General features: G+C 47.1%; 1 protein-coding gene across 4 annotated transcripts in view; it reads right to left on the reverse strand.

The window, feature by feature from the left end:
- LOC144160997 (dermonecrotic toxin StSicTox-betaIB1i-like) overlaps window positions 1-27,504 on the reverse strand; it is an 81,919-nt gene that overhangs the window by 20,266 nt on the left and 34,149 nt on the right. For 2 of the 4 annotated variants that reach the window (XM_077692064.1, XM_077692065.1), the window contains exons 3-6: window positions 23,233-23,470; window positions 16,359-16,490; window positions 13,434-13,559; window positions 12,254-12,497 (exon numbers count right to left, since the gene is read on the reverse strand). In XM_077692064.1, the coding sequence (XP_077548190.1) occupies window positions 12,254-12,497; window positions 13,434-13,559; window positions 16,359-16,490; window positions 23,233-23,470 (740 nt within the window). The remainder of the gene's footprint in view (window positions 1-12,253; window positions 12,498-13,433; window positions 13,560-16,358; window positions 16,491-23,232; window positions 23,471-27,504) is intronic. The other 2 variants (XM_077692066.1, XM_077692067.1) reach the window with 1 other exon arrangement.

Below are 27,504 nucleotides of genomic sequence, written 5' to 3' on the forward strand. Positions count from 1 at the left end.
TCATCTGCAAACAAATCCTTTTTGTTTCTGAAACGTCACCTTCGGCACGCCCCCCAGAATGTCAAGCTACAGGCCAACAAATCCATTATCCTCTCTAAATTGGAATATGCGTCTGCAATCTGTAACCCGCACCAAGCATATCTCATTGACTCACTTGAGGCAGTTCAAAACCGTGCTACTAGGTTAATTCATTCTTGATATTCGTATAATATTAGTGTGTCATCCCTCAAAAAAGAATCTGCTCTTTTAAACCTTGACGTCCGCCGTCGCATTTCCAGCCTCTGCCTGTTTAAGAAAATTTTTCATAGCCCACTCCGTCATCCCTACATTATTCCACCAGCCCGCATATCTCACCGCACTAGTCATCCACTTGAAGTTGCCCGTCCACGTATTAGAACGACCACTTTTTCTATGTCCTTTTTTTACGGACTGCAAACGACTGGAATGATCTTCCCCACGACGTCGTGGCCATTTCCTGTCCATCAACATTTTTCGACCAAGTGTCTGCATATCTTTCGCAATGAAAACCCGTGTAAATAAATAAAAAAAACTTTATTTTGTTAACCCACCCTTTATGTAATACCCCATCAGGGGTTATTAAGGAAATAAAGTGAAGTGAAGATACGCGGCCAATTTTTTTGCTTTTTGCGAGCCCCTCACGTAGTGGAAGTCCAGGGGCAAGCCTGAACGACGTCTGGCGCTCTTGACGATTTGATTTTTGATTGATTGTGGAGTTTAACGCGCCGACGCAACGCAGGCGATGAGGCGCGCCGTAGTGGAGGGCTCCGGATTAATTTTGACCGCCTGGTGATCTTTATCGTGCGCCGCTCTTGACGAGACGCACGCTCACGTGCGCTCGGCATTATCTTGGCTCGGTATTTCTTGTGTTCTTTTTGCGATGCGCAGAAATATTGTCACATTACAGACAGCCTCGTCGAAAATACCCAGCGCCGCACCCCCAACTAACCAAAGAAGATGCCACCAGGCCACGTACAGCTCCAACCAACACATACACACATTAGCGTACTTGACGCCACGTACGCGGTACAGTACACGGCGAACTGCAAATACTGCACGCAGACAAGCTCCCTACACCACATCGTATGGGAGCACCCCCACGCACCGGCACTTGCACCAAACCACAATCCCTCCTTTCAGCAGTGTGCGGAGATGCTGACCGGCCATCACCCCTCTGACGAGCAAACGTTGGAGGAGAGAGCCCAGAAGGCCGGTAGACCCCAAGGGGTCCTGGACTGAAGACTCCTTTGACCGGGACATCAGCACCTTGCTGCTTAATAAAAGGTTTCCTCCTCCTCTTTTTAGAGCCCGTCAGCCTGAACGATTCTTAGATGCGACTGCATCTCATTCACTGCATCTCATGCAGCGTCGGCGTTGTTGTCGTCCGCCCCTCCCCCATTCTCCTCGCCGCGCGAGCTGCGCTCTCCGCCGCTCACCTCCTCTCCTCTCCGATGCCCCTCTCTTGTCCACACCCCTGCCCCTACACTATAAAAAAAATAACAGTTAGCGGCCCCCGGTTTCGATCCCACGACCCTGTGGGCGGAACGCGAGGTACATGGTGCTCTTCCCACTGCGCCACAAAACCGAGACAGAATCAAATGCTACGAACGCGCCTTATATCCTTGACTCATTTAAACTACCTCAAGAAGCTACTGATACAACGCATGATGGGGCAATGATTAACACTTGCAATAAAAGAAAAGAAGCTCCCACTTGCAGCAACAATTATGGAGTAAAGGTCGTTGAGACAGCGAAGCCCCAAGCATACCACTTAGAGAGATTGACCAAGATTGGCGAATAAAACATAATAATAATCATAAAACATAATAATCATACGCGTTCCCGACACGTTTCACGCGATTTCAGAATCAATCCAACGGACCCAAGTGAACCCCACGATGCGTCGCATCTACACAGGGTTCTCCTGGCGGGGAGGTGGGCGCAATTTTGTTCATGGACGGCGCAAGCAAGAGCTTAAACACCTCACCTGCTAAAAATGTGTATTTTTCTCTGATGCTTAGTTTTCTGCTATCTAAATTTCGGCTCATGAAAGCTGGGAAGTGTGGGTCGCCAACTCAGGCACGGCAATGGCGAAATAGGGTGAAGAAGCCTCTGGAATTCCAGAAACTGTAAATCTCACGTGATTTTGAGATAACCGAAAGGAAGTAGAGTGGAGACTATAGAAGCTTTCTACATGTTGCCGATAACCATGGGACGTCTATTAGGTGGCTTTCTGATGATTTAGCAGAAACTTTTTCCGCTTAACATTTCCAGGAACGTTGAATACATTACGCGTCAGAAAGAGAGAGAGAGAGAGAGAGAGAGAGAGGGAGGGAGAGAGAGGGGGGAGGGGGAGAGAGAGGGAGAGAGAGAGAGACTGAATGGCTTGCTCTTTTGATGTGGACACAGATGGCCTGGTAAGAAATTAGAGGTAAAAGGGGGGGGGGTGATGGGTGATGTAAGACATGCCACAATTGAAGTGTATGCGGTTTGTGCAAGGCTTGTGAGGTCACAAATAACGTGAGCTGGTAGTGGTCATGTAGGGAAACACGAATGCGGCTGCACAAGGACGGTTATGACGGAAGTCAGCACACCTTATCATACCACCTTTTATAGACCACTGGTTAGTGCACATTCAGCCATTCTCGCTTTTGATGACGGGTTTGACACGAGAGCGTTGCAAATGCGCTTGCTCGTCTGCAGGGGGAAAACGGAGTTTCAATGGCGGCTCCCGATCGGCCATGAGGTGTGTGCAGTGCCAGACTAAACGATACAGATTAAGACTGCGTGTACGACTACAATACGGGGATCGTTGAGTTTGCGAGCTCGCTCCGTTTACCCGCGTGCGCACTACTTCAGTGGTTAGGGCCACGTGGGCAAGATTCTGCTTAGCCATAACCTCCCCGAACGTATGTCTATCTTTAGAGGTCTAGAACACCCAACGGAATATCATCTTGCTGGTTTATGTGACATTGTGCCATGAATTTCCTCGGGCAAAAGTGCTAGTCTGACCGTGGTCAGTATTGCGATGGAGGTGTGTCAGGTAACCACTGGAGGTGTGTCAAGTCTTTCCAGGCAGCGGTCACAGCCGTATGGTTGCCATGCGTCCTAGGCGGGTACCCCAGGCCCAGACGATGCGGGCCCAGGCAAAGCTTTTCGTGTGAAATCATCGGCAGACAAAGTCCACTAGTGACCTTACAAATAGGGAAAAGGATCTATGGTAATCTTTAAGGGAAACGTGAGAGTCCATGATAGCGCGAAATTTGCGACTTGACAGTCAGACTCGTCGCGGATAGAGCGCACATCTCATAAGATACCTACAATTTTCTACAGCGAGGCCTTATTTAGATTTGTTGAGAACCTCTTAAGAAGGACGTAGGATGAGATAAATTGAAGCTTGACGGTGACTACGGCGCAAATACTGAAGACAAAAGAAGAGCCACGCACAACATAGCGCGCGTATTGACGCAGTATCGGCAGTGAGTTGCTTATGTGTTTCTTCTCCTGCCGTCCTTGCTTCTGGCGCCGTAGTGACCACCAAGCATTAGGTACCAACTCACCCACATCAAGCTTTTGTTATTTTGAATACAATTTACTCCAGATTAAAACTTTTCATGTTGGACCGGGTAGCTCCTTCATGGCCAGTAATGATGATTGTCCACATTGTTTGAGGACGAACGTTGTGGGGTGGCTTGCTGCTCGAGTTATTCGGTGTGGGATATTGCGGTACATATTGTGTTCAGGCGCCGCTGTCTAAGGATGTTACTGCGTATAGCGTGAGATTACGGGATGCTCAAGACCACGCACGTGTAGGGCATTAATGTTGCAGAAAGACCCGAACGTTGAACGTGCGCTTAAAGCAGGGCAAAGATCCTGGCGAAAAAGACAGCGGGTGGTGCAATTTCGAAAACTGGTCTTTCGGGTCGTCGAGGAGCTCCACAGGTGTGCGAGCGAGAGAGAGAGACAAAACTTTCAAAAAATAACACCCATCTTCCCGCGAGGGGAACCCTGATGTGATGCGACGCACCGGAGGGGGTGGGGGTGTTTGGAATGACGCTGGTATTGGATTGCGTCAGTCCACTCTCTGAAGGGACTGTAGCTTCCATCACGTCTTCATCGGAAGATTTTGCACGGAGGTATCGTCAAGCAAAGTCAAGTCAAGTGCGAGAGCGAGTGCTGGACTGATCCGGCGCCGTGCGCTCCCCCGCTTATATTGCCGCTTTTCAAATGAGAGGAGCCGGAAGGGAGGGGGGGGGGGGTGGAGAGTCGCGCGCAAGCGCACACATGCGCGCACCCAGAGCAGCGAAGCACACACGCGCACCTGTTATGATTATGAGACGGAGTGAGAGTGTTGCCCACAGCTGTCGGAGAGCAGAACGGAGGAGAGTTGCGCATGTGCAGTGAGCGTGCGGACAACGCCGCGACAACGACGCTGGAGGGACATACCCGCGAGCAAGAGATGCGTCGCAATTAATAAACTGAGCTTGTCTTTAGCGTGAGAAGTTGGTGGTCGTTGTTACCAGGCCAACGACGACCGAGGCGGCCCTTGCGAACAGGGAGGTCTGTACCTCCCTGTCGTGGGATGCCAGTGCTTCTCTGCACTGTTCAGCTGTGGTTATTTGGGGACAGGGGTTTTGGGGGCTGGCCCACAGAATGTGGGGTAGGGTGGCTGGGGCTGTGCAGAGGGTGCAGTTCGGGGGTGGGACTTTTGTTGGGTGGATTAGGTGCAGGCGGGTTGGGTGTGGGTATGTGTTTGTTTGTATGTGCCTCCAGTCTTGCTCTTGGGCTGTTGTGAGTTCCGGGTGCGGGGATGCTAGCTTTCGGCGGCAGAGGCGGTAAAGTTCCGTAATATCGGTATAGTTAAGGAGACTGTCTCTGGATGACCTTGCCCCGTTGGGTGGGTCGGGCGCCACTCCAGCTCGGAGGGTAAGATCTCGAGCCTGAGAGTGTGCGGTTTCGTTCCCTTCCTGTCCCGTGTGGGCCGGTGTCCAGAGTATGTCTACTGGGGTGAGGGGGGGGGATTCTTCTGAAGAATTTTAAGTACCAGGGATGAAATGTTGCCCTGGGCGAAATTTTGAATAGCGGTTTTGGAATCTGAGATAATTATGGGGGGGGGGGGGGCGTGGGGCGTTGCGTCAATTCTACGGCTATTGCTGCCTCTTCCGCCTCTGTTGGGTTTTTTCGTGCGGATGGTTATTGCATGCACTGGTGGTTCGTCAGTGCCTTTCGTTACGACAATGGCGAATGCTGTTTTATGTCGGTATTCGGCAGCATCCACAAAGAGGGTGTTTTGACCTGGAGGGTATCTTTTTTGTAGGTATTGGGCCCTAAGTTCTCGTCTGTATTGGTGATTTGTTGGGTGCATATGCTTCGGCAGTGGTTTTATGATTAGGTTGTCTCTTATTTCTAATGGAATGGGCTCTTTCTCAGCTATTATTGCCGGGGGGTTTATTCTGAGCTGTTTTAGTATATGTCGACCTGTGGGAGTTTCGGTCAGACGGACTGATTGATTAGTTAAATGTGCTTCTATTAATTCCTTGCAATTGTTGTATATGCCTAGCTCATCGAGTCTAGCGTTAGATGTATTTAAAGGTATTCGTAATGCTGATTTGTATGCTTTTCTAATTAGTGTATTTATTGCTTTCATTTCTTGGGCGCTTAGATGGAGGTAGGGGATGGACTAGGTAATTCGGCTGATTGAAAATGCTTGAATCAGGCGAATACGGTCTCGCTCCTTAAGTCCTGCTCTTCGATTGGTGATTCTTTTCATGAGGCATATGGTTTGGTTTACGTGTGTTGAGAGATTCTTGATGTGAATTGTGTTTGAGCGATTCGCTTGAATGTGCAATCCTAGTATTCTGATTGTTTTAACTATGGGTATCTGATGTTGTTGAATGTGGAGGGAAATCTGTTGAGGGGTTTTCTCGTTCTTTCTTTTGGGCGGGATCAGGAGTAATTCTGACTTGTAAAGTGAGCAGGTTAATCCTGCTTCGTTTGCAGCTTTTGAGACTGCCTCTACTTCTTTTTGAAGGGTGTGTTCTATGTGAGCGTCGCTGCCTTTATGTATCCACAATGTAATATCATCCGCGTATAAAGTGTATTTCAGTGTGGGTATTTTGTTTAATTCTTTTGGGATCTTTAGTATTGCTAAGTTAAACAGGAGTGGTGACAGCACAGCCCCTTGTGGGGTACCGTTAGGTGGTAGTGTTATGGTGTCTGACTGCACATCTCCTACTGATATTGTACTGTTCTATTTGAGTGGAAATTTTGGATGTATCTGTAAGTTCTTTGTCCGGGATTTGTTGCTTGTAAGTTGTTTAGAATAGCTGAGTGTTTAATGTTGTCGAAGGCTTGGTGGAGGTCTAGGGCTAGGATTGCTACCGTGTCAAAGTGATTTGCTGGGATGATTATTTCTTGTTTAAGTTGCAGTAGTATATTTTGTTTGGAGAGTCCCGCTTGAAAAGCTATCATGGTCGGTGGTAAGATTTGGAGTCTGCTTAAGTGCTGCGTCTATCTCACATGTATTATGTGCTCTAATAGATTGCCCAGGCATGACGTTAGAGATATTGGTCTGAGATTCTCGATTTTGAAGGATTTTCCCGGTTTTGGTATAAACTTGACCTTTGCATGTTTCCATTCTTCGGGTAGTGTTTCTGTGGTCCAATATGCGTTAAAAAGGGCTGTGAGGGTTGTTATTGAAGTGTCGTCTAGGTTTCTGAGGACTTTATTAGTGATTTTGTCTGGTCCTGGTGAGGACTGTGTGCGTAGTTTGTGCAAGCCTCCTCTTAATTCCGATTCAGTTATTTCTTTGTCTATTTCATGGTTCACTTCTCCTCTGTAAGGGTTGGATTGGGTCCGGTGATGTTTCTGGGAAGTATGTATCTTTGATTTGGCTGATGAGATCTTCCTGTCCTCCGTTATGGCTTTGTATTAGGTGTGTTATTCGGTTTATTGTTTCTGATTGAGTGTTGTTGGGGTCAATGAGGTGTTTCAATAACTGCCATGTTCTTTTCATGCCTGGTTTCCCGGCATTTGGTTGCGTATGTCATCCCATTGGGTTTGTGCTAGTTGAGCTGTGTACTTTTGTATTGTTTCGCCCAGCTTTGCTAGTTTCCTGCGTTGAAGATGGCTCAGTTTATTTTTCCGCCATCTTTTTTGGGTGCTGTGATATGCTTCTCTAAGGTGTAAAAGATGGTGGTCCATTATTTCATCCGGGAGAGTTTCATCTGGCGTTTTCGTATGTAGCTTGACATCCTCTAGTAATTGCTGCGTCAATCTCTCTAGAGATGTCGTTTCTTGTGATTCCTGTTGGTTTTAAGTGCGAATGCACTTCTTAAGCGAGCCTGAATCGTCCGCCGCCGTCGTCCGCATAGCAACAGCTGCGGGTGCGCGCGCTCCTCGTCTTCCCTAGCAACGGGGGGAGATGGGCGCGCGCTGCCTGGCCGCGTCCCCATGGCTCATTCTTGTTGTTGTTCCTGCTGACATGGCACATACCCACGTGGGGGATTGGCCAGGAATCGGGCGTTAGAAGGGCTAATGCACCCGCTTAAAGGAGTAGCGAGGAACTGCCAATTTCGCACCGTCCTCCAAGACCCTTTGACGGTCCATTTCACGGACCACAAAGCGATCCTTCTAGCAATCAAGTACAACGACAACACAAATAGGTGTCTGTGAATAAATGCATCTTTCTTTCTTTGTAGTTGTGTGTGTGTGTGTGATCTCTCTTTCGCGAACATTACCGAACCGCGCAAATTCAACTCGTGCATTCGCACTTTCACATTCTTCCCCTCGGGGAAATGCGGGGAATTTTTTTGCTCGGCATACAAGTGGGCCGCGTAGCGTTGTGTCCGACGAAACCTGGAAAGTAACACCGTCTTCGCACCCAATTAACATAAACACGAAAAAACGTACAGGCCTGTCAAATTAAAATGTCATCGTGAAGCGCAGTTATTCAAGGCAAGTTCTCACGAACCGCGGCTGTTCCTTTTTGTCTGCGGTGATTTTTGACTTTGTTCACTCATACTTGACACGCCACCAACAAGCAACGGCATATCATCCGCGTGCTAACCACCGAAAAAAATGCCTGACCCGAACACTAACAGACGTGGCGGCCATGTACGTCCCGTCGGGCCATAGAAATTGCGACGTAGTACTTCCTCACGTCCTATTTGCTTAAAGGTCTCGCAATCAGACCACCAATGGCGACTTCCTGTTTTACGCTTTACATGACCAGGAACCCCTCTGCCCCTGGACAACAACTGCAGCTTCCCGAGGACAGAATAGGCCCACGATGCGGTGACGCAGGATGCGCTTGCACTGCATACTATACTCTAAAAAAAGCAGAACCTACAGTTACTCATCCAAGCTCAGCAATCCCCTCCCCAAATTATAACACTACAGGAAACAGGCAAAACGGTCTCGCTCCCTGAGTACAGAGCATTTCAACACAGGAACAGTCCCCTCACAGCAATAGTGGTACACCGCAACATCCCAGCAGTAAGAGAACAGTTCGAAAACACCGACGTCACACACGACTTTGTTACAATTCGTCCCACCCAAAAACAAGAAGACACGCTCCACATACTCAACGTATACAGCCCCCCAAAAGCGCACCGCCAAGATTTTAAGAACCTCGTCACACTAGCTAAAAATGCAGCGGGGTCACAACCTCTAATTATAACAGGCGCCTACAACGCACCACATCGAGCCTGGGGTTACCCCACAGACACAGTAAAAGGGAGAAACCTATGGGAACAGATACAGCAACTACATTTTACGCTTGAAAATGACCCCCAGACACCCACCAGAATAGGAAACAGCGTACAGAGAGACACTACACCCGATCTCACCTTCACCCATCGCATAAACAAGCAACGTGGCAAGTTACAGAACATACACTACATGGTGACCGCTACATAATACAAATAACAATACCCTTAGGTAATAAGATAAGACAACTACGCAAATCACCAAACAGAATAGACAGGCCAAAATTCAGACTTCATAGACAAAACATTCCCCGCATTTCCCCGAGGGGAAGAATGTGAAAGTGCGAATGCACGAGTTGAATTTGCGCGGTTCGGTAATGTTCGCGAAAGAGAGATCACACACACACACACAACTACAAAGAAAGAAAGATGCATTTATTCACAGACACCTATTTGTGTTGTCGTTGTACTTGATTGCTAGAAGGATCGCTTTGTGGTCCGTGAAATGGACCGTCAAAGGGTCTTGGAGGACGGTGCGAAATTGGCAGTTCCTCGCTACTCCTTTAAGCGGGTGCATTAGCCCTTCTCACGCCCGATTCCTGGCCAATCCCCCACGTGGGTATGTGCCATGTCAGCAGGAACAACAACAAGAATGAGCCATGGGGACGCGGCCAGGCAGCGCGCGCCCATCTCCCCCCGTTGCTAGGGAAGACGAGGAGCGCGCGCACCCGCAGCTGTTGCTATGCGGACGACGGCGGCGGACGATTCAGGATCGCTTAAGAAGTGCATTCGCACTTAAAACAAACTGAAGTGCAGCGCTTGCGCTTAATTTTTTTTCTCCGCCTCGGTTTACTTTAGATGCGAAAGCATCTTATGGTCTCGGCATGTCCCGCGTCGGCGTCCGCACTCACACTTGCCATGCGCAACTCTCCTCCCTACACCCACAGCTGCGCGATACTACCCTTGAAAAAAAAAAGAAATAGTTAGCGGCGCCCGGTTTCGATCCCACGACTCTCTGGCCGCAGCGGCAGGTAGGCGGTGCTATTCCCACTACGCTACATTTTTTTTTCTTTAATGCATAGAAATTTTAGAAAACTTCAAAAGACAAGACACTTAACACACAATATAAACACTAACAGACAGCAAAGGACAAGGACATCAGTTGAACAAAGATCAAAACTCAGGCAAGCAAACGCACGCATCCAAAAGAGGCAGCCACTCTGGTGGATCCCTCTGCGCAGCATAAACGCTCCGCACGTAACGCCGCCGGTTCCCGAAAAATGCACTTACAGGAGCAAGTGCTACGAACGCGCCTTATGTCCTTGACTCATTCAAACTACGTCAAGAAGCTACTGATACAATGAAGGCACGCGAAGCTGAACGCCAACGGAAACGACGAACTGAAAACTTTAGAGGAGGATGTTGAATTTCCCGTGGGAAAGCTGTGCCGGGAAGCGCCACGCGCCTTGCAGCTCAACCAGCCCCGTCCGCAGCGCCTCTGATGCTGATTGTGGCAGGATGCCCCTAGGGATTGGCCAACCAAAGAATCCATCACGAGATAGGTTCGCGTTCAACCACCGTCGTAATCTTCCCGTAGGGGAACCGCCGAAGAAGAAGAAGGAGAAGACAAAGCTGCAAAGTGAAGGGCGTGTACATTGCTCTCAGCCGGTGCACCAATGTCAACAACCTTTACCTCACCAACGCTGACGGAGACTACCGATTCTACCACAGAGACAACATCGACAAGAACATGATGGACGAGTTTCGGCGCCTCGAGAACCACCGCCTACTCACCGTAACACAACAGTACTTGCGTGCCTTTGCCACCGGTGTGGACCCGGACGCGGACGTTCCTATGTACAGAATTGCTCACTCGGCTGGCACGGGTCGAGATGTGTTAAAACGGGTTAAAAGAATGCCAGTTGCACCGGGATGTAAAACATTTTTCTTTCAACTACACACCGGGACACTCCTTGTGAAAACATGGATGCAAGAAAAGGGCCTTTTTATGCCGTGGGGTGAACAGTGTTGGTTATGCAACAAACCGGAAACCATTGAACATGTTTTCATTGACTGTTGGGACGGGGTCTTCTTCTGGGATGTGCTGCAACGTACGCTGAAAAAAGATCTGCCAATCGATGCCCATGGTATTCGGTATTTGTCCGTTGAACATGATGATGATGGCGTCCCTCTAGATCTAATAATGTTACTAGGTCTGCACAGTATATGGAGATGCCGAATGGCAGTCCGCCACTCGGACATTGATGCGCGGCCAGTAAATGAGTATTTCGAGAGGCCATATTCTATTTTCTTGAAGCTCAAAAGGCACGCCAATGTGTTCCAGACTGGTTGTCACGAGTGGAGGAGTTAACAAAAATGAAAATATTTTAGTAGTCAGCACTGTATCCTAGAGTGGAACAGTGATTTTATGTCTTAGAGTAATGGGTATGTTTTGTTGTTGTGTATTATGTTTGTAACAGCGGTGTTTGTCCGGAAATAAAGAAAAAAAAAAGGATTTGCAGCGTAGTAGGAAGAGCACCGCGTACCTCCCGTTGCGGACAGAGAGTCGTGGGATCGAAACCCGGAGACGCTAACTATTTCTTTTTTTTATAGTGTTGTAGCTCGCAGCTGTGCGTGTAAGGAGGAGAGTTGCGCATGCGCAGTGTGAGTGCGGATGCCGACGCACGACATGCCGAGACCATAAGATGCTTTCGCATCTAAAAAATTGGCCGCGTATCTGCTCCTTTCGTTGCAAATGTCGTCAAAAGACGATAGTCTTTGTAGACATTTGCCAAGGAAATGCCCCCTTCGCTTTCCCGCTCACCTCTCATGCTGCTCCTGTACCGTCGCGCTCATCCCAAGGTAAAGGTTTGCGCAAAGCGATTTGAATTTACCGCGTTCCACTGCTGCAGGCCGGGCTCTTCAATGCTAGCGCTGCAGTACGGCGGAGACGCGCGTGACTAGAGGCGGCCGACTACAAGGTTTAGAGAACCGCGTGGCCGTGCTCCACGTGCGTTCCAAGCAGAACGTGGAACCTAACTAGTGGAACCTTTTGCTGCTGTTGCCGCATGATTTTAATATGCCGCCAGGAGGCGGTGGTTTTCTGCTGTAGATGTAGAATATTATTTGCTATCGAAAAACCAAGCATCCATGAATTTTTAAATAAAGGAACACTGTAAATATCCCTTGTGTACTAATTTCCTGTATTATACTTGCGTAATGTCTTGTTCTTGTTAAACAAAGTTGACAAGTATGAACATATAAACCGGGCTTAGACGTTTACATTTGGCTGCGAGTATATAAGACAGTAAGCAGTTTACTTTGGCCAGGTGGCTGAATCGAGTTACAGACAGACAGACGGACAGACAGACAGACAGACAGACATGCAGACAGACCAAAATTTCTGGGTTTAAGTAGCCCAAGAAAGACTATCGTCTTTAAAAGACCTCAAGCATCTGATTACTAGACAGTACTGTAGACATCATTTTGAAACTTTATCAAAGAACCCAGTTCAAAACGTCGCTCACCTGATCTCTCGGGCGATGCTGGATTCTTTGTCGAGGGTCCAAGCGTAGCCCTTGTCAACGTGGTGGCAATGAGAGCTCTGGCCATCGCGGCACGCTACGATATTCTGCAGCCGAGAGTATCGACCGTCGAGGTATGCGAGGCAGTTCGTGTTGCCGCTTCCTTGCCATCGATTTTGAGAGATTCCAAGCCGGTCGTAAGTCTCGCCTATTTTCGAAAGTGATTCCATGCCGCCAATCTCGAACCCTGTGAGAAAGATATATATACGCCCTGTTATTTTGCTACGATTTCGGTATCTTGGAGAGAAAAAGGTGCCCTCGCAATCGGTACAGATGGGTAACCAGCGAAGCTCCAACGTGCAGCCGGTGTTTACTAATCCTTAAGTGGTTAACGTCTTTTCGTTAACGTCTTTTCCGCTATACGTTGTGTGGTTGTGGTATTTTTTTATCGTTCCCCTTCCTGCTGGCGGTGTCGCTGATCCTAAGCTGCCCGCTCCCCGGAAGAACGTATGGTGCGTGGCCTACCCATTTCGAAGCAACGAGCGGCCACTGCAACGTTAACGCTGCTCCGCCCAAAGCACCGACCGCCCCTGTCCACCATTATCGCTTGACCTACTCTCGACGCTTGCTGCGCGCTCTTCCGCTACGACCGAGATAAACCCAGCCGGACTCGCACCCCTTAGTTATAGCTCCTCTCCAGAGTGGATTTTCACGCATGCTTGCCGGATTGCCGAGGAAGTTTTCAGAGTGCACAAAACCGCTTTCGTCTAGCCATATAAAGGTTTTCGTCACAAAATGCCTATTTCGGCGGAAGCCAGGCTAGGCGGCTTAAGTGCTGCTTTTGTTCGGTTAGCACGGACAATTTTCAACACATGAGTGCTTCTTTGCCATAAGTGCGGAGCTTCTGTATCGATAGGCAGAAGCATTGTGGAGGTCATGGAGAGAACCCTCCTGCAGTTGACCCACATAGGCCGTTGTTGTTGATGATTATGATCATTGCTTGGTTCAAGCGCTTCTTCATTAGACGCCAGTAGTTTTTCTTGAAGATCTACGTCCTTGTAGCGTATGACACAATGTTTATTCATCCAGAATAATATTCGTGTATTCCAGCTTTGCACTAGTAACTTATATGAGTGCACCGAACATGTGATTTGATTTATCAAGATAGGGCATTTATATATACCTATGCGTTTCTTCCAAGATTCTGCGTCTGGCAGTGCGCCGATGGTGTCGAGGACTCCCTCGAAAATGACTCCGTCGTTCAGGCTGTTAACATGGAGGAGCACGTCTAATGCGTTTTCTGGCGAAACTGCAAAGTAAAGAAAGATCGATGTGGCATTGAAGGTATAAAAGAAACTAACCCTCGGATATAAACTCTGGCACATTCCAAAAATATCGACTGTTTGGGGAAACCCATAGGGCGGAATTATAGAAAGCCAGACTCTAATGACCCGAAAAAGATTATTGTTTTTAATTTAGAAGCTACATGCTACAAATGCGTTGTTTTGAAACCTTTTTCAATGACCAATGGCATTTCTTTGCATCATGCCGGATACACGATGCCGGATGACGGCAGAAAAAGCTGTTTCAGAAAAAAATGGCAGCATCGCCACTCCGCGCATGATGGCGAGGGGGCGGAGTACGGGGACTCGAAATGACATCCAAGTTGCGCCCCGTGTGACATCCGATTTGCGCCCCGACCGTCATTCGATTTGAGCTGTGAGTTGTACCTTGATCACCTTGATTATTCCCTAAATAAAACTGCAAACCACGGCTCCAATCGAATTTCGCTTGATTTTCACTTGGCGGGGGTGTGCGCACGAATGGACGCAGACGAGCACTGTGCGGTCCTAAGGCACTCCACACCTAAAATCTGACAGAGCTATGGGGTCAGTTTTGTAGGTAATAATAACAATATTACGCTTATTTCATCATCATTGGGTACACGATGACAGGGGCCCGCAGTAAAAGCTGTCCAAAAACAGGTTGACTGAAGCTGCTGACCCCGAACCTAATACCACAATGCACTTAATGTAATTAACCGTAATGTACTTAACTGTACTTAACTGTAATGCACCTAATGATCAATGTAGTGCACTCTTAATGTGTGCGTAACTGTGCGTAACCTCTGCAGTAAATGAGTCTTTGTAGAGCACGTATGTGCTGGGGCTGAAGAAGATGCAATCTAACCTTGCATGGCGCGCCAAGTTTCGTCGCGCTGGCAGCTCCTAGTACTGGTCGCACAACATTGAATGGGCAGTAAAGACAAATGCACCTCGTTTAACACGAACGAACAAGCCTTTGGTAACTCGCTCAGCTCCACTGTAGCCGGTGAATATCTTTTTCACCCAAAACGGTCGAAATAATGCACAACTTCAAACAAATTTAACTTCAGTGACGTATTATGGGTCACCACTGAAATGTAGTCGACAGCCTGCATCACTTGCACAAGTGATGCGACCAAACAGAACTAGGGGCCCCACTACAGCCGCCCAGTCATGCTTCTTTGTGGTGTCTTAGGTCGGCCACCCCCCATCGCACGAATCCCGGACAGCAGCGAAGCAGTCGCCTCTATTTCAGCTCTTTTTCTTGATATCTCCATTACTTTTTCTGAAGTTAGCTATGAAATCGGCGGCATTGTTATCGCAATGAAGCAGTCTTTTTATGAATCAACCGTATATAAAGTGGCGAAGGTCAGCGTGCTGCACACGCTGCAAAGCATTCATTTATTCGCCAGGCCCTCGCCTCATTAAAAGAAACACAGGCCGTGTTGGCGTGGTGATGTGGTTGCGTCATATGTGGTTGTGGCTTGCAGTATATACATTAAGTAATTGAAGGTTCAGAATGTAAGTGAGCTTGCAACACTTTTTCTAACTTTTGTGAACTCTTGGCCGAACGTAGTCAACCAACACACCCAATACTTAGATTAGGGAGTCGCAAAGTACCTCAGCCAATAATTATTGCTGTGTGCCCATCAGATAACTTCAAAACTTTCTCAAAAGAATTTTCTCACTTTTTCGGCGTTGGCGTTTTTCGACCGCTAAAATTGCGCCATGAAAGCGATGTAGCGCCGATTGGCAGGCTTTTATTTAGTGGCAGCAATGAATGCATTCGATAGCCGCCGTAAAATTACAGCCACAAAAGCAAAGGAGAAACGGAAGATGTACCTGCTGCGACGAGAAAGTTATGCAGTGTCATTCCGCGCTGGCCAAAACTGCAGCTTTCGCACTGCTTCCATACACGAAGGAAAAAGTGAAAGGTCTATGGGAAGTGTTATATAGCCCCTTTAAGAACATTTGCGTGATCTTCGCTGATAGTCCACCAAGCATAAAAAATCATAAAGAAGCTAAAGACACATTGGAGGATATGCAAAGCGGTGTTTCGAAACAACACACGAGTGCTTCTTTGTTATTGTCAAGCGGTGTAATTTACTTCTTAAATTGTTGCTGTAATGAGAGCGGAGGGATACGAAATTTAAGGAAAATATTACTGTATGTCATTGCGTGTTTCAAAAGTTTCTCACCAGTTGGCCGGTTTTAAATTTCCGCGTACGTTATTTGTCAGTAAATATTTCACGTGGGAACCGGCAATACGTACTTACAGCGCTCGTAGCTCAAACTATAGCACTTTATAGATATAGTGAGTACTTTAGGGAAAATATTAAACTTTAGTAGTCACATCTGTATAAGCCACATTGTAAGTGGCAAATTTTTGCTCCGTTTTGCCTTCTTAAGGCTGATAATTCACTTTTAATAAATGTATCGGTCTTACTAGTCACATGCAAATTTATTCTGCAGCGCATTTACTGTGCTGATTTTGCTGCTGGATCATCTTTCAGCAGAGTAGCATGAGGATATAACGACCGAAATGCCAATGGGAAAGGAATCAACTTCGGCCACTCGATTCAAGCATAACTTATTCATGTTTAGGCAACGAGACGTTGTGAGCAGCCTCACCTGAACTTTTGTTCGCCAGGACGTAAAGGCGAGTAAGACCACGTCATTCAAGGTCACCAAATTTGCAATATCATGTAATTAAAACCTGTTTGTTTTTTAATGTTGTTGTGTGGACGTTTTGGACCTTATTTGACTCAGAGTCTCCCGCTTACCGTTTCGCCAAAGGTGTCGAGTGAGCTTTCTTGCGATATCGATGCCAGCAGAGTATTTTCTTTGTTGATGTATCCCCGATGTTTTGAGATCCAGAAGAAGAAATGTCAGTTTGCCCTTGAACTTCCCTTCCTCTGTAAAGGTGAGAGCCCATAAAAATAAAAAAAGTTGCAAAGGATCCGCAAGAACATTCTCATGACATGACAATGTAATATCGTTTCGTAAGGCTAGGCTATCGACGTGTCCTCTGCCCTGAGACTACAACCTCGGTATCGACTACGCAGGTACCCGTTTCAGAATCCAATCCATGATACTGCGACAGTGCCTGCACACAAGGCCAACTGACACAGCGTGCGAGATTGCTGGTGCACGCGGTGTTGTTGTGGCTTATTGCGTCTGCTGCAACCGCTTTTGAAACGTCGCAGACAATGTGAATTGAGCACGCCGAGTGCGTCATTGTTTTAGTTCTTCGGGCGTGCGTGCTATGGAAATTGGCCCGTCAAAGTGAATTAGGTGTGCGCCGACTATTAGGGATTTTATCGGCGCCTTCGTGGGCGCCAGCCAGATGAGCGCGTGCGCCCACATTGCCAGGTAGCGTTTTCTTTGCTGAAAAATGACGGTGGGCCACTGCGGGCATGCATCTAGGGGGGAAGGCGGGTATACCAACCCTATCGAAGATCATTTCTTCTGGAGTGTCCCTCCTAAAAAAAGTACACGAGATGAAATCCTGCTTTTGGATTCCTTTTTCTTCACGTCTTTTGACTTCCAAGGTTTCCAAAAATCCTAAAATTTGCAAGCTTAATTAGCAATTGGGCTTGTTACGAATAAGCAAGGTTATTTGGGAATTACATTCGTTTCAACTGAGCAAAGTTAGTAAGAACTCGGTTATTTAGGAATTAGCAAGGCTAAAATGCAAACGTTATGCGGTCGCCTATTCGCACGACAAGCGGCTTTTCACTTCAATACTTATCTGATTGTATTTGTGAAAAATGAATCGAGCAATGTCCTTTTGTTTTTCGATATTTCACCGGTGAGCAGAACCCTCCATTCACGCCTATTCAGAAACCTGCAGTACCTCTCAGCAGCCCAATCTTATCGATTTGTCTTTGGCAGCTATAATTTGCTCAAAGAAATGTTTGCGGTCACTTTTACAGATTTGTCGAATTTCAGCTCGTAACAGGGTGAACGAATAACATCCCTAAACGTGTTTTCACTACTAACGTTATTCGGTCCTCAAATTCATAGAATTGGTTTTTGCATGTCAAAATTACTCATTTGTTCACGCAAAAAAAATTGAGCCTTTTAGAAAATTTACCGTTACCAACTAAAATGGAGCACTTGAGCTGGTTGTTGACGGCTATCCCTTAGGCCCAGGATGATGTGGCTTTGGCGCCTGACGATTACTGATGCCTACGTGTAAAAATAACATTTCTGATAACATTTTGATATGGTTTGAAATGTTCACTCGTAGCGTAACCTGTAGCGTAGTGTTGTGTTTCTAATTCACATAATACCTGTTAGGCCTATAACGTTTTGTATAAGGTTGATGAGTCTTAGGAAGTCTATAAGTTTCAGCATTCAGTACACATAAAATTCAACTAGGATAAATCCGAAACGCTAGCGAACACATCTCACAAATTCCTGAATATTTTATATGCCATCATGTCTATCAAATGGGTGTCTTCACTAATAATTAGTAATACATACGTTTATAACTTTATTTCTATTTTTATTTATCGTTCTCTAGAATGCAAAAGGGCGCCATGAAAAAGACGTGTTTGTTGAAGATGTGTGTGCTACTTGGTCCCGCAAGGAGTGAGCATAAAATAATAAATTTCAATATTTTGGAAATCATATTTCCAAGGAATGCATAGTAACAGATAGAAATTCGCACACCACCCAGTAGTCTTTCTACGTTGTAGCGTTATCTATTTGGCGTTGCTTTCAAGCTTTACTCATACGAACGGATGATAAAATTAGGTAAAACTCGGAGCGCGAATTAACAAGGACGATAGAAAGAAGACAAACACAAGCGCTAATAAAACGCTACACAAGCGCTAAGGGTGATAAAATTATTGTGCTGCCAACGTTAATAGCGTGACCGTGTCTTTGGAAATTTCTTAAACCCTCCAGTACTTGAATGCATTTCATTGGTTTCTGAATGTAAAAATTGCAAAGCCAGATTTTTAAAGCGAATTTAAATATGCATAAAAATCTCCCTTTTAACGAGCCTATATCATTCGCACATGGCTTCGTGGAATCACCGCGAAGGCTTAACCGCCAGGAGTAACTGCCCGGAACTTGGACAGTACATCCCTCCCGGTGGAAGCTGACTAATGCGGTACTATGAAAATAACATATAACAACATGTTCATTGTTTATTCACCAAGGCCACACATGATTACAGAGCCCTCGCGTGCGTTCGTTTGCAGTTTTCCATGAACACCAAACCGATTTCTTAGTTAACACCATCGTATAAACAAAGACGCGACAAAAAACGGGAATTTCGACCTCTATATCTGCCGTCAACGCTTGACTTACTGATGTTGGGCGAAAATATTATGCACCGCCAAGCGAGATTGGCTGTCATGCAAACATATCAATTGTGATTGTGTAGTCAAACCGTAAAGTCTACGTTGATTGGACGCTTTCAGAGTACGTCAAAGATCCCCAGGTGGTGAAAATTAATCCCGAGCCCTCCACTACGGCTCGCTTCATCGCCTGTGTAGCGTCGGCGCATTAAACCCCATAATCAACCAATCAATCAATCAATCACTTTATTTTGATGTGGAAATTGAAACGACTCAGTTACAATTTTGCGCGGTCTCTAAAGGAACTTTTCGGCGATTAATGGATAGTTGTTTGGCCGGTATAAATTCCGAACGCTTGAAGAATCACTCGCCGCAACTCCGTACATTTGGTTCGAAGGGTTCAAGAAAGAGTAAGACCCGTAGATAAATTTTCCTGCTCAGTTGGCCCAAGAATGAATGCTACTCAATGAGCGTAGTGTAGGCTGGCCAGTTGGACAAATTTGAATCGTCGTCTAGAGTCAACGAGACAACCTTTCTCCCAATCACTTGCGTGAAAAAATAACCTTAATTTTCCCCCTCCATTGTGACTGTGGTCGCTCCGGACCGGTGAGAGGTGTCCTTTTTGCAGGAAGAGTAGAGTGAGAGCTGTCCTCCCCTGGTTGTAATCTGCCGTGCGTGCCTTGTTCACCAGGCGAGGCTGGGTGCAGGTCAGCGCCGCCGCCCACACAAGGGATAGGGTTGTGATTAGGAGGGAGGTTGGGGCCTGCCCACACCGTGGTAAAAAATTGCTGAAGCGGCAGTGTTAACCACAAAGGAAACACTCTCGATGAAAGGAACCGAGAATCAGTCAAACGCGAAATGGTTCGGGAAATGGTCAAGACACGCGTACAGAAACGGGGGCAACCAAAAACTGAGGAAAGTTAGCCTGAATGAATTGCAAGAATGATTCTAACAAGGAAATGTTTTTTATACTTTTCTATGCAATAAAGCTGCTCGCACAATAAAGCTGCTTGCGCAAAACAGCAAGCAAACCAGCACAATTGAAATACACCTTTTTTGATCCACTACTCTGCCGTTTCCGTGAAAATTACTACAAGTGAGTGCATGGCTGCTATCATGTGTATAGACATGCGCAATGCGATCAGCTGTAGAGGTTGGAACGCGGCCGCAGAAGGCCTTGTCAGGAAATGTAATCGTATTTTTTGATAGAGGCTGAAGTGGTGAAGGCCATTGCGCCCCGCTTGCTGTATAAAGCACCTTTGTTATAACGTTTTTTTTTATACTCTCTAGTGATGTCAACGGTACCCTTGCATTGTTCATCTCTTTCGCAACCGTGCAATAAATAGGCCATCATTCGCGAGTGAACGGTGATTTTCAAACCTCCCGCAAAAACTGAAAACAGCGCAGTAAAGTTTGGTTTATTGAAGAAGGTGGTTGGTATCGTCGTGGAGGGTGGTGAAGGACCCGATGACGAGACGAGGCAAGTAGATGATGAAGAAAACGAAGTCTATTTACACTTATTTACACAGACGATGAAGAATACATAAGACAAAAGGAAACCTGGATTACAATTAAGAGGCGCCGCAGCGCACAAAGACCCCGGAGGTCGAAAAGGTGCCAAACCGCCGCAAGGTTGGCTTAAAGGTGCGTGAGGTCCTGACGCCCAGAAACCGCCACGGGAGCGAGTCTTCGTGCGACCGCTCGCAGTTGCAGCTATCTAAAAACTCATCAAGGGATGCGCGAGCAGGGTGCAAACGAAGCCGCCTGCCCACGGCAGCGCATCCGCCAATTAGGGTTTTGAGCCCCGCTCCCCCCCTGTCCGCCGACCCCGAAGGTCGGGAGGAAACGAAAGCCAGCTGCGACGAAGGTGGTTGGAAAGGCCGTCCCAAAGGGCTGCCACTCGGCCGACGGATGGGGGACAACAAAACCAGGAGAAGGGAGGGGGGTCATCGTCCCGACGGGGTCTATCGGCGCTGTCATCATTGCAGGCGCTATTCGGGCAACTGACGCCATCTGGCATGCTTATTAGACACGCGTTTTTTTTTTTTTCAGTTTGTTGCCCATTGTTTACATTTTACGTGGGTATACGGCGTCGTGAGTGAAACTTGAACCACAGGTTGCCGCGAGTTGGGCGGAAATGGCATCCGTTTCACTGCGCGCTCTGCAAAGGCGGACAGCGGTTTCAGGAACTTCGGCCACTGCTGCTGCTGATTTTTGTAGCGTAAGCTACACTGGCCGAGGTTGAGCATTTTCGCGTGTTTTTTGAAGGGCCGTTCTGCGCAAGCCCGAGAGACATTGGATTGGATTGGCTTGGCTTGACTTGGCTTGTATTGAATTGGATTAAAGTGGATTGTGTTGGATTGTGTTGCGTCATAGCCGCGGCAGACGCACTGGCGCCGGCGCGTCCCCAGGTATGCGCCTAAATTGCGCAGTAGCCAAGTCTGACGCTGCACCGGAGCCGCTTGATAGCCGTTTCGCGTGGCTCGTGAAGAGTCGTGCTGAGCATGCGCGAGGAGCAGTGACTGGACTGGACTGGATTGGACTGGATTAGACTGAATTGGACTGGACTGGATTGGACTGGGTTAGACTGGATTGCTGAACCTTAGCTCATGCTACGTATATCCTGGCATAGCAGAGCTAAGCCACTACTACTTTTTTTTACTCCAGCCTCAGTGATGACTCCAGCAACTATGTGGACTTTCCAGATTTTAGTTCTGATGAAGACTCTCCCATTCAACTGCCTCAGACTTCCACAGGTGCTGCCAGGGAAGGTTCGTTTTTGAGTATTTATAAACAAAGCATCCATAATATCTGACGAATGCGGTATTACTTTCATGTGTAGGGTCTCGAAACGTGCGGCGCGGATATTTTGCCAAATGCACCGCACCGTATCACGTTATCTCCTTCAAGACAGCCTGGCGCTCGATCAGAAGAGCGCTGCGGAGCCACGCGCGCCGCCTCTGAAGGGCGCTTTTCTTGCTTTTTACCACTGAAGTGATAAGTATTTTGTGTCAGAACAGAAACATGTATGCATGCAAGCGTATTTTAGGGCGACTTACTCTCAAGTGGGTTCGCAGAGTGGCACAGCCGTCAGGGCCGTTGGGTTGCTGGGCCCGCCAAAATCCAGAACTTGGTGTACGGCATTGATGTATATTTTGAGTCGTAGCTTCGGAACGTAGAAACATTTAGCATATCTTAGAATTTCTTAGATAATTTTTAGGCTCTGTAAAATCTCCTGTTTGTGTTTTGTGTGTACTTTATGTGCATTTTCTTTTGTTTCGTTGACCAATTAAGAAACAGTCAAAAAGTACACCTTTCACAAAACTGCTGTTATGTAGTTCAAAAGAAATATATAAGCTACATTTTTGTGCATAGCAATGCGGAATGTGTCCAAAAGTTCAAGACAAACCAAATGTTTTCTGGAAGTACTCAATATCAGCCATTTTTTCGTGGTCGCGAAAGAGTATAAAGGGCATAACATCTGCGTTCACATAAGTTGATTACGTAGGGAAAAGTTGCGAATTTGACTACCAAAGCCATTGCACTCGGCTGTATCAGGAGCTGTAGGTTACCCTGAATGAAGTGCAAGAATGATTTTAACAAGGAAATGTTTTTTTCTACTTTTCGATGCAGCCGTCGATGCAGCCGTCCAGTGGCAAGAAAATTTCCACGCGTTACAAGAAATGTCGAGAAAAGGTAGGACAATTGTCTACTAAAATGCAGCAGTTTTACACCGCTTGTCCGCGTTGTTTTTTTATAGTCAATTTCTGTGATAAGTAACCAGATACGATACGTTGGCTTCTTTTTGATTTTTACAGCTTTCATTTGTTTTCACTGTTTTGCCCATGATGTATGTTTATCTTATTACAGCGATTAACTTCCTTAAACACACCAATAGCGTATCTGTGTGCAGATGCAAGGCACAGTGCGCGGTTGGTTTCTTTTGTCAAGATGTCTTTTAATTTATTGTGTTTCTAAATGTTCTTGGGATTCTTCTATTCTGGTCTTCGCGGCGAGGGGTAGAAAGTGCATATGCTCGATTTTGCTTGTACCTTTTTGTAAACAAATCTTTTTTGTTTTTGCATTTCTTCGCTTCTACAACTTCCGTTAAAATAATTATCTCTATTTGATGATGATCAAAGGTGTTGCTTCCGCCAATTATGCCTTTTTGTGCAAATTCCGGACGTTACGCGGTCCTCACAGGCGGTCCCCGCCAAAGATTGCTACGCACTAAAACTGTGCCGCAGAAGTGCTCCAAGGTGACTTCTGCGGTGAGGCCGTTGTGTAGGCACAAATCGTTACCCATGCATCTTTTCCTTGGTAAAAGAGTGTCTGAAACACTCACCCTCACTCGTCACGCTGCGAACGTAATCGAGAAAGTCCGCGATTTTAGAGGATCTTTCGCACTCTCGGAAGCAGTCGCAAGGGGTTCCGTGGTACACCCATGTCGCCCTTCCATGGCTGCTGAACTGAACGTCCGTCTCGAGGGCATTCGCACCTTGCTGTAGGAAGACGTCGACGTCGTATAGTGAGTTCACCATGTGGCCGATGACGTAAAAGGGACGCGGAGAGTCTGCATGGGCCTGCGAGATGGAAGGCGAGGTTGGTGATTCCATTGTCTACTCCTTCAAGCCGTCGGGGGCTTGTTGTGCCTCGCAACAAGTGGGCGTTGATCGAGTCGTGCACTGAGCCCTTACCACTTCTTCTTGGTTATAAAATGACCTAATTTGTCTGTCGTTCCGTGCTCTTCCGTTTCCAAGTGGACTTGACTTTGTATACATGTTTACCTGCTCTTCTCACACTTGTTTTGATGGTTTATTTTTATGCTTGTTTACCCTTTTGATGTCCTCAACTAGCGTAAGCTTTAACAAATTAGAAATAAGGTGGTGTTCGCCAGGTAATGAGTGCCGGCTGCAGGTTCTCACGTTGCTTGTCCAGTGTATGGCAAAAGATGAGGCACACGATGTGTGCAAACTGTACACAAAAAGTCTGAAGAATATTTTTCTTCGGACAACGTAATCGCGAACGTTCAGCATTGGGAAGGGTGTAGATTGGATTGCACATTAAATAATAAACAGCAAAAACATGTACAAGGTAAACAATAGTGACTACAAAATATTTACAGTGCAGACACCGTAACACGTTTGAACATTAAAATAAACATCGTGGCAATTATTAATGGCTTTGAATGCGGCTTCATTCTAAGACGCTCTTATAGATAAAAAAACGAATTCCAAGCACTTTGCAGAACTTTATTGGTCGATTCTCTAAAGCCATCAGGACCCTTTTAAAACATAGTATGGTGATGGGGGCACTTTAAAAAGAGGTAACTTTGTCTCCGCCACACTAACTGCACGATCTGTGTGAACTTCGACCTTTGCAATTTTGTGTAAAAAATTCGGGCTTTAGCACCCCGAAAATCACAGGAGATGTATAGCCGTCTCTAGGCTTTTGTTTATCGCTATCGCAATTGTAAACCGTAACAGAGGACGAATGGCAAGTAGCTGGCTACATTGGGGCTGCCTACGAACAACATAGAGTGGCAAGGGCGATCAAAAGTAATTTTGAGCAGGTTTTGGACGTCTGGTGGGAAATGGGGCAGCTTTTTTGTCATTTAAAATTCATACCCTTGGCGGGCTACCACATCTACGGCTGTTTTACCGGAATATTGTAATGGCGAGGAATTCATTTAAAACTAATGTAAAGAACCTCGAAGGCTCTAGTGAAAACTTTTTATTTTTTATATACTAGAAAGTAGTTAAGGGCACTTGGGATTGCGTGTTTTATGGATGGAGGCTTGCGTGTTTTATGGATGCTTAAGAACTATCACAAAGCACATAAACCTCAGTACCAAGAGGAGGGCATACATTTCCGTAGTAATTGAGGAAGTACGATGGTGTAGCCGACATTTATGTTTGTAATTAAATTCCGGTATGACAGACACGGACGTAGAAAAATAGACTTGGTACGACCCATCTGAGTAGACGTAATCCAAGTTGGAGTGCCGCAAATGAATTTATATAAGGCTACATGCTTCGCGGTGAGTGTAATAGTATCTCCTTCTCGTGTTCCGTCCGCTTAATTACTGGGGATCAAACAAGCTACCGGGGACACTGAATGTCTCCCTCCCAAAATGTATACGTTGATAAAACATTTTATGGTCTTCGAGCATCCTCCTGATTCGAAAACCGCGTTTATTTCGGTCAGGGTATGTTTAAACGGATGAGCCTAACGTTAGTTCAAAATGGGGTAGTGACGACGTGTTTCTACTGATCTAATTCCATCACACATTCGGCAACATTTTTTTGCGTAGCACTTGTACACAGAAATATGCATCCTGTTTTCAACAAAAAACAGCGCATGGTAGGTCATGGTTCATAAGAACAATCGTGCACTCGATGCGCAGATGCGGCGCTTCAACCCAGTCAGAAAAGCCATGCAGCCTGCGTCGTCAACACGCAAGACACAGGACCGGCAGAACTAACTATTCTCACAACTTTCATCGGCATGGCTGAAAGAGCCGCCATCGGTATTGCTGCTGCAACGGACGAGGATTTCGTCACAACCATCACTGTCTCCCTTACCGCTGGCAGTGACTGTAAATGGCCGCATGTCGCAACGAGTGCTGAACCTTCTCTGGCAAGCAAAAACTTTACAAGAACTTCATATTGTCTGGTCACCACTCCATGTGTCCATTGAAGGGTACGAGGTGACACACCCCTCTGCTCGTGTTTATTAGCGTAGATTGGGCCGTTACCCCAGAAGGACAAAACAACGACCGACCAACGCCACCACCACTCCACGCACGCACTGAAATTCCAGCGCACTACAAAAACGACGGCTCAGACTAGCAAAAACGACGATCTCAGATTAGCCATGCCTATCACGGGCTGGAGGCCCTAAGAACACATCCTCAGGCTCTCGAGTCTACAAAATGTACGTCTGTCCCACTCTACAGTCCGCATCACAGTAAATGGTAGTTGTTGGATTTCAGGAACTACCACAAAGCTCGACTAAGGCTCGAGGAACACCTTATGCAAACGCGAAGGCTCCCAGCCAAGCTAGGGAAGTCTTTAAAGGAGTACTGACACCAAATTTTGACGCCTAAAAAATGATATAATTGGCTTCAGTAGTTTGTACAGATGCCTCAGAGAAATTTTTGCAGCGATCCGAGGCCGCAATCATATCTAAAATCGAGTTTGATTGTCCCGGCCGCGAGCTTCCACAAATCGGCAGCACTAGCGAAATCACTTTCGGCGTGACGAAACATCGGCCGGCGTGTCTGGCCGCTTCAGGGTGACGTCATATAGTCGTTTTCGGAACCAGAAACGATATCCTGCGCTGCTGTTGTCGGTGGTATTCGTTTGGGCAGGAGACGTGGGTGTAGCTGTGTGAGCAATGCTTGTAAACTTTGCACACTTTGCGTGTTCGACGTCTTTGCTCTTCAGTTCGTGGCCGGCGCGTAGTGTTGCCTTGGACTGGTGCCGAAAACGGCGCGGTGCCGGCACCACGCGGTGCGCGATGTCGACGCGCACCGCGGCGACGCGGCGGTGTGCGCCGCCGAGCTCGCCCAAGTTGTGCTATGGCAAGCTCGCTGAATGCGAAGTACTGCTCGTGGAAGCCTCTCCGATGCATTATTTTCCACGAGACGACTTGCAGCGCTAAACGTGGACTGAGTTCGTACGCGTCGGCGGCCGCAAGAACTGTCACACAAGCCAGCGGGCTCGGCGTTACTCGGTTCAGCTTGGGTGTTGGGAACTTTAGGCTTAGTATCGTGGCGAATATTTGATCGCCGGTATGTCTACAACTGCGAATGGCCATCCCTTGCACAAAGTGTCAATCCACTATCATCCCCTTTTTCGCATATAGAGCTTTATTTTGGCGATAATTCCCGTTTCAGCGATCGTTGATCAAGACATCTGCCGTGGCCTATTTTGATTCTAGCGCGCAGGTGGCAGCATCTTTTGGCCGCTTGCCGCACCGTGGTGCCGACAGTGCTGGGTCGGAGCGCCGAACCTTCTCTGCCGATCAGCGTAGGCTTACCATCGCGGCATATATCTGAACACCGCTTTTAAATTCAGCGCTGAGAACAACACCTAGCACAATTTTTCACCACACTAACATCTACTTTCTCGCATGTGGAACTTCTTTTTCGCGATCAGATTGATTATAAGAGTGGCGACAAGCTGTTACTATCACAGTCTGCGCCGGTTCGAGCCGCAGTGATATTAAAATATAAGTGAAATGAAAAAGATTTTACTCGCAGACGACAAAGGCACCCGCGTCGCTACTCGCGCCAACCGTGTTTCCAACCTCGCCAGACACTTTTTATTTCAGTTGCCTTTCCTCCCCTACAAACGGTTTTCCTTCGCGCGGGGATGCCCATCGAAGTAGGTCTGCAACATCCCCCTCGCGAGGGGCACGGTCAAATGCAGAGCATTTTCGGGGGGCGCACATACCCGATTTTATCTGGTTCGAAAGAAATTGACAGCGAGAGCGAACGCCGAGAACCGCCCCTTCACGGCACGACCGCGCCACGACCACGTCACGACTACGTCACGATCACGCCACAACTGTTGTTGCTCCCGCGCCAAACTACGACGCATGCGCGCCCCAC

This window comes from Haemaphysalis longicornis, unplaced genomic scaffold (genome assembly GCF_048455015.1).
Source record: "Haemaphysalis longicornis isolate Haplotype H1 unplaced genomic scaffold, Haemaphysalis longicornis Haplotype H1 scaffold_11, whole genome shotgun sequence".
Taxonomy (NCBI): Eukaryota; Metazoa; Arthropoda; class Arachnida; order Ixodida; family Ixodidae; genus Haemaphysalis; species Haemaphysalis longicornis.